Source organism: Pteronotus mesoamericanus, unplaced genomic scaffold (genome assembly GCF_021234165.1).
Source record: "Pteronotus mesoamericanus isolate MK-2021 breed Mesoamerican mustached bat unplaced genomic scaffold, CSHL_Meso_final contig_163, whole genome shotgun sequence".
NCBI classification, from domain to species: Eukaryota; Metazoa; Chordata; class Mammalia; order Chiroptera; family Mormoopidae; genus Pteronotus; species Pteronotus mesoamericanus.
Genome location: NW_026555064.1, coordinates 19,596,996 through 19,604,688, shown reverse-complemented (window position 1 = coordinate 19,604,688; position 7,693 = coordinate 19,596,996). Strand labels below are relative to the sequence as shown.

Sequence of the window (7,693 nt, the reverse complement as noted above, 5' to 3'; positions counted from 1 at the left end):
ATCGGTGTTTGGCTTCCTTTTCAAGTTTCACGCTGGTCGCGTCATCAGGCTTAGAGCATCCCAGCTGGGGAAGGCGACCCCCAAAGATGCACGCAGGCATTGCCGAGTGGCACGGCCGTCCCTTTATATTCAGATGACATCAGCCCACTGCCGAGTCCCCCTGGAAACACCGAGGCTCTACACACACGCTGCGGAAACAAACGACTCGGGAGAGACGAGACCAACATCCGTTCTCCTAAAGCACAGGCTGTAATTCCAGACACAAAATGCCACACACAAGTGCACCTGGAGCCCTCCAAACCTGTAACCTGGGGATGTGTGCTTTTTAAACATCTCTGGTGAGTTTCAAAGTATTTTTACAGAGCTTGGATATCTATGTTGAATCTTTTTTTCTTCCCCCCAAAACTAGAACTGAGCATGAATATAATTCTAACATGAGGACCCTGACTTAAGGGAATGGTGTCTTCAAATAACTTTTCTCCCTAAATCATGGGAACCCAAGCGCTTCCCAGAACCACACTTCCTCTCTTTGGGGTGGGCTCCAGAGAGAGCAGCCCAGAATTTGGGCTGCATTTTATTCATTTACTTGTCTTGGTTTTGGATCCCTCTACGCTACTTGACATTGCAATCCCATGTTCTCCTATCTTCTCCCCACATACGCTGTTCCTTCTATGTTGCCCTCAAATATTTTACAGAACTGCAACCTAAAGCAAGAAACATGGCTCTTCACTCCCGTTTCCCCTAAGCATCAGCGGTCACTTCACCCCAAACACCAGCCTGGTTTGTATTTCTTGTTCTGGACCCCTACTAACCCAGGATGGCTGAGGGTGAGTCACGTGTTTCAGAACCGCCACTGCCAGGACTCTGGACAGAACATCACTGCTCCGAGACCTCCCACCCGCACGCGCGCCGTGGAGCAGGAGGGGAAGGCTGGGGGTCTGTCGCTACCGACACCGCACATCCCCTGGGCTGCGCCGCCGGCCCCGAACACTGGTACCCTGTTCCACTTCCCTTCCCGGTGCGCATGTCTGCATGCGGGTAATTTCTAAAGAGAACGAGTGTAGACTCAGGAGGCCCCATCTGGTAAGCAGATAAGTGTGACAGTTGCTTTTGCATCGACCTCATCCAAGGACTCCGGGCCCCGTGTCTGCCCCGGAACGACGAGAGCGCGTACCATTGCCTAAGCTCTGCTGAAAATGAGCGCTGTTTCGGTAGACGCTTCCACTCTTAAGTACCTCTTTATTTAAACTAGCCTGCTGGAGGGAGGTGGTACATCGGGTCAACTTGGGTCCGTTTCACAAAACCCGGCCACAGCAAGGTTTAGCCTGTTGTCACGCTGGGGGCGTTGGACGCTCCCGCCCTCGTCCCCACCTGCGCGGCCGAGCACGGGTTTCTCCATCTCTTTATGGCCAAAGCAGCAATAACCAGCCGGTGCACAAAGCAGGCACACATGCAAAAGTAACAGTAAATAAAAAGGCCTCATGGGGGCCTGTGGGTAAACTTTACTAGGGACATGGCCAAGGAGGGCCCGCGCACTCCTTCCTCTTTCCTAAGAACAGAGCGCAAGTCATACTTTGTAAGACTACAGAGCGATTGTTTTGCATTTGTACCGTATCTTGGTAAAAAGCAGGGGCTTTTTGTTTTTGTTTCTGCATACATGTCTACGGACTCCAAAGGCTGGCCAGGGAGACTGCGGGGGCCATGCATGGCACCAGCCGCCCCTGCCACGCTGGCCAGGCCAGAGCCACCCGGCTGCCCGCCAGCCCAGCGCAGCGGCTCCGGCCGCCCTCAGCTGTCAGCCTCGCCGTGGATGTTGTCCATGTGCACCTTGAGGTAGTCGTTCCTGGTAAACTTCTTGTGGCAGAACTGGCACTCGGCCAGCGGACGGTTGGGGTTGTGGGTCATCTTGTGCCGGATCAGCATCTTCTTAAGGCTAAAAGCCAAGTCACACACCTGGAAGACACCCAGGGACACGGGTCACAAGGCACCAAGACGCCCACAGACGGCAGCTCCCCAGGCCAGCACAGGCGCCCAGCATTCCCGCTGTCAGGAGGGACCCACCCGCGACGCTGCCCCTGACACAGGTGGGGCTGACCTCCCCGCTCAGGGCGAAGGAGAGTGAACCCCAGTCCCTAGGAGTCATCTGCCCTTCGCACATGTCCTCTGCGCCCCAGCTCCCGTCCCCAGCCACTGTGTGTGGACACTTCGAGGAGGCAGCTCCTGGAAACAGTGCCTTTCTCCCCATAATGAGCCCTATTGACAACCGCCTATTTAACCTCCTACCCTGCCTTGTAGTCTAAAGGGCATTGCTGGCCGCAGACGTGTCTCACTGGCGACCCCTCAACCCCGCCTGTTGGGGAAGTGAGAGGGTAGCCCTGCTTTGGGCGCCCTGCGCTCGTTCCAGCCCTTCCCTGGCCTTTGTACCGCCTGCTGTAACGAAGGGGTCGCGCCTGCTGCCTCACTCAAGCTCTGCCGCGTCACCCTGGCTCGCCAGACGTGAGACCACCCGATTAGAAATACTGTATTTACACAGAAGATGTAAGGCATAGTCACTCAGGTCATAAAAGGAAGTGAAGTGGGATTCTTATAACACCAAAATTTCATTCCAACTTCGGTGGTGGTCACCAAAATTGCATGTATGTGAAATTCCTCCGAGGCAGCACACTTACCCCCCAGACACACCTCCCGCGCCACCGTGAACGGGGGACGTGCTGGGAAGAAGGCCGAGGCTCTGGGGAGGAAGAGGTTGTGGAAATTCGAAAGCAGAGAAGCATGCGCTCTGCGCGTGGGGAGGGCGGGCTCCACCTTCCCAGCCACAGGAAACGCCTAGAGGCACCGGCCCGTCTGCTGAGGACAGGGAGGAGTCCGACGCAAAGCAGCGTGGTGTACGTTATAAATAAGCAGCAGCGTACTGCGCTATGAAGAAGTTAAGTTGTACTTACTTATTTAAACGCATCGGAGGAACAATGATTAGTAATGTTAAAGTGCCAGGTGTACGAGGTCGAAGGGCCCATTGCCACCGCACCCGACAGGCGCTCACACTCAAGTGTGCGCACGCACACGCGCACGCGCACCGCTCCCGGCGGGGAGGCGCACTCACGTCGCACTGGAAGGGCTTCTCCCCGGTGTGTGTCCTTCTGTGCTCGTCCAGGCCTCGCTTCTGGCTGAAGGCCTTGCTGCACTCGGAGCACTTGTACGGCTTCTCCTGCAGGCAAGGAAGAGGCCGTGAGTGCGGGGCCGCGAGCGCGGTTCAGTTTTCGGGCGAAGAGCCTCCCCTACACCTGCAGGATGGCCTACAAGCCCCGGCTCCGGGGGCCCCAGACCCACGTCAGGCCGCCTGCCTGCCTCGCAGGAAGCCGCACATGCGCAACGCCAGGCTCCAAAAAGCCGCCTATGTCACCCTGCACCTCGGCCTGGGCTCCGGCCTCCCTCCGGTCTCATGGTTAACCCCCGGCGTGGACACAGAGAAGTGGGGCTGCGCCTCGGGCTTCGCTAGGACGGCCCGAGACCTCTGTGCCGTGACCGACCTGGCACCCCTCCCGTGGGCAGTGCTGTCGCTCATCTGCACACTGCCCGGGGCCCACGCAGGACGCGCTTGTGCAAGAGGTGCACGTTTAAGCTGAGGCACTCCCGGGAAACAGGGCCCTGAGCGTCCTGAAGCGATCCTTTTTGTCTGTAACAATCCCTTTACCTTGATGGTAACGCGTTTTGCAGTGAGCGTCTGCCGGCGGGGCGGGGGCGCCCCTCCGTGGCAGGAAGACGCGTGTGCTTCGGGCAGCCAGCGCGCCACACCATGGTGACCGTCAGCAGCTCGGTGGGGTGACTTGAGGGTGACTGAGGACGGGACACTGAGTGTCCTCCCTGCCCCAGAAAACCACAATGGCACGGGTGACGTGATGGGGTGTCAGCTCGCACTAGAAGGCGATCGTACTGCAATGTACCGATGTGTCAACACGTGTCCGCCGGCCTAAAACTACCCCGTGTTCTATGTCGATTATTTCTCCGTTAAAAATGAGGCCCAAAAAACCAGTGTTATATCCATCTTTTACTTCCAGTCTGTGGCCGTGGGCATGAGGGACGCCTCCTGTGAACAGCATACAACTGGATTTTTTTTTTTTAATTCAAATACATACCACTTCTTTGAAGATAGCAAGTTTTGCTCCTTAATATTTACTACTTATTACATTGTTATAATAGTTACTATTATATCATTAGTATAACATCCATTGCCATCAACAGCATATTTGAATATGTTTCTGGCATTTTATTTTGTTCACTGATGTTTATCCAGCTTGTTTTCCAAGTTTCTTCCCCTACACGTTCCTGCACGGTTGATAGTGCTCGTGCCCGCTGCACGATTACAGAAGTTACGAACTCCACTTCCGCTCTCCTGCTGGCTGCCCTGAAGGTGGTCACCACGTACACCGAACACAATCTAAACTTCATCTGCGTCGCTCCTCCCACCGACTAACTTGTCCTTGGGCGGCAACATCTCATACATACCCTCTTTTCCAGTGTCTAATATGCACGTACTATTTTATATCGTCAGCGCGGTACAGCTTTATACATTTCGTGCTTTCTTACTTGCCTAACCTTCTGAGGGTCTGTTGAGAGTAAACTGTTTTCATTGGACTGAATATGCCTTTGTTCCTTATTTATCTTTGAACAAGGGTTACCAATCCAATTAGACGTTCAATAGGCTCTATTTTTCCTGCCTGCTAACCTCTCTTCACCTTTTCCACCTCTTTGTATCACACTCTATGTTACTTTCTTAGAAATCAGTTGATCAATTCATTTTAGGTATGAATAACTTGCTACTTCATAGGATCACTAGCTTCTTAATTTCCATTATCATATTTAGAATATCTAAAAGTAATCTGATTCTTTTTGATGCTTCATTTTTATACGATCATATTTTTTTACTCATGTTGCTTATGCCTACTGAACAATATTCTGGGCATGCATGTGACTTTATCTGATGAGTCATGATCTTCAGTTTTTGGAAGTCGGGCGCTGCCATTTGGGGTCCCTCCTATTTCCTACTCACAACTCTTGTTTCCTCAGCAGTTCCTGGAACTTGGGACCAGAGGTCACCTGTGGTGGCCCTTACCTGTGAGTCCTGCGACCCCAGGCTGAGGGACGTCCCTCCAGACAGCCTGTGTTTGCTTCTGCACCAGGAGCCTACCAGTCAAAGACCCATTACATTTATTTTTTGCCTTAGGGTTTTCTAGTTAAGCACAATTTCACACCTGAACTTCAAACACGCCTGAGGGAGACGCTGTGGTTAGACTCTAAGAGGAACTGTTTCTCTAGCCAGAAATCGCTCCAAAGAGGTCCGCGCGCCGGACCCAGATTTCATTGAGCGCAGCCTTTCCAGGCCCGGCGTTGTGGCCACGTGCCCCTCCACGACAGCCTTCCCAGCGCCACGACAAACCACGTCCCGAGTTTGCCGACACGGGCAACCGCCCCGCAGGTGCCGCCACGGAGCTCCCAGAGACCCCGACACCACCCTCGCTCTAACGGGAGCCGGGCCTGGTTGCCACCTCTGCCTTCCCGCCGCGGTGGGCCCTTCACTGGGGCGCCGCTCCGATCTGGACCGCGTGAGGGTCGCCGGCGCGAACTGCACATGGGACTCATCGGCTGGGTCTAGCGAGACACGAAGTGATTAGCGTCTTGATTAATTCTGTTTCTGAATGATTACACAGTTGAACTGACAAATAGCTTGTCCTTTGTCATCAGGACTCAGGGACCGTGACCAAATGGAGGCAATCTATTTGTCGTTTAAACTGTAATCTATCAATGGCAGAATTAATGAAGCCTCATCAGCCCCGCTTTGATTAAACAGCGCGCGGCAGACATCACCCGGAAGGAGGCTTTACGGAGCCCTCCGCCCTGCACCCTGCCATGCAGCTAATAAAGTCGTGTTTTTGTGCTGCGAAGGCCCCTCTTTGTAACAGAACTGGAACTTTGAAGGTTGTATTTTTGCCAATATAAACTTGATTAGTAAATCTCAACATCACCTGGGAGGGTTATGTGGCAACCAAGGCACACGTGAAGGCACAGAATCATGCGCGGTGAATGTCCGTGCCGCCGGCGGCCTGAGCCCCACAGAACTAAGAAGGAAACCGGGCCGTGAGGGAAGGCAGGCGGCCTGGTGAGCACAGCGAGGAGTAATGACTAACTGTTCGGATTTTTCTCTCAGAAACCATACAAAAGTAGATGAATTGGATGAACAGGGAAATTTTATAAGGTAAAAAACTAGGCTCATCATCTTAAACAACTGTAAGACAAACTTTGAAATATAAATTATAATGAAAATATGAGAGTATATGGGAAGGAAATAGAAGAAAAACATAATAAAAAATACTTATCTTGTCCCGATAGCCTCTGTATCTATACGCAGGCGCACACCTACATACCCGTGTCCTGGGCTGAGTTTTGACAACAACCGGAACATAAGCCGAGGTGAGGGCGGCAGCCAGAGCTGCAGGGTCCCACACAGGCGGCTGGCGCACCGGCCCCGCCCTCCGCAAGTTCCACCTCCACCGTTTTGGTTGGTTGTGTTCTAAAAACCTGCTAATGAAAACTGAAGTCTTACAAGTTAAGGCCACCTGAGTTGATGCTTACTTTTGTTTTTCTGTCTGTTTGCATGTTCCAGGCAGCTTCGTTGTCAGTGGAGCGTTTCTGGAAAACGCAGCCTCACACACGGCCACGCGCCAGCAGAGGCAGCTCACGGAGGCAGCGGGGCCACTTCTCCGGGGAGGCCCTCTGCCGCACCTGACCCGGTTCCCCTGCGTACAGGCCAAGTGGTCCCGAAGCTGCCGGCTCCGCGGGCCGCTCAGCGGGCGGCAGGGAGACAAGCCCTGCTGTCAGATGGCGAGCCTGAGGGGAGGCTCACCAGCCAGCGCGCCCTGCGTCCTGAGCGCCCGCGGTGTCAGAACTGCGGGAACACGAGCTGAACACGTGGCCCTCGAGCCTGCGGAAGAGCCACACGATGTGCAAAGCGCAGACGAGGCAGAGGCGCGGGTGGCGCCCAGGTGCACCTGCCCACTGACCTGAGCGTTGGTGGCTACTCAGCAACTAGGGGGCACACTTCAGACACCCCTGCCGCTTCGGGGGGCGTGACGTTGCGGTGCAGGGACTGATGTCAAGCGAGAACATGGTCTCGCTGCAGACTCTTGTACTGAAGAGGCAGGTCCAATCAGTCCACAGAGAATCGATTAATGCAACTTGCCTACTTCCAAAAATAACAAGTATGCTTTCTGACATATGTGCTGGCGGCGCGCGCAATCCATCTTTGAACAAAACCATCAAGTGTATGGCGAGGTCCGCAGGAGAGAGGAATTATGTAAACGCCAAGCCTCCGAGCAGAGGTCTCTAATTCTAAAGAAATAACATACTTACCCCATTACACAACTTCGAAAATAATAAGAACACAGCAGAAAGGTACTATCACACATGCAACTAATTCACCCACAGCTGAGAGAGCACTTATTTCAGCCAAGTTCACGTCAGCAGGTGAAACAAAGCCATCAAGCAGCGGGCAGGAGCGGGAAGGAAAGGCCGTCAGTACAAAGGACGCCCCGGAGCCAACACGCCGCCCGAGGGCAGGCAGCTTGTCACTGCAGGGCCGCTCCCTCCAACCCCAGGGGCGCCAGGAACCCGCGTGCCTGCCCGCAACCTGCGTGCCTGC

General features: G+C 54.1%; 1 protein-coding gene across 2 annotated transcripts in view; it reads right to left on the bottom strand.

The window, feature by feature from the left end:
• Positions 1-1,788: 1,788 nt before the first annotated feature.
• The window catches only part of PRDM5 (PR/SET domain 5), a 76,120-nt gene continuing 70,215 nt past the window's right edge, over positions 1,789-7,693 (bottom strand). The window contains exons 15-16 of one of the 2 annotated variants that reach the window (XM_054561990.1): positions 3,101-3,205; positions 1,789-1,953 (exon numbers count right to left, since the gene is read on the bottom strand). In XM_054561990.1, the coding sequence (XP_054417965.1) occupies positions 1,789-1,953; positions 3,101-3,205 (270 nt within the window). The remainder of the gene's footprint in view (positions 1,954-3,100; positions 3,206-7,693) is intronic. The other variant, XM_054561991.1, reaches the window with a different exon arrangement.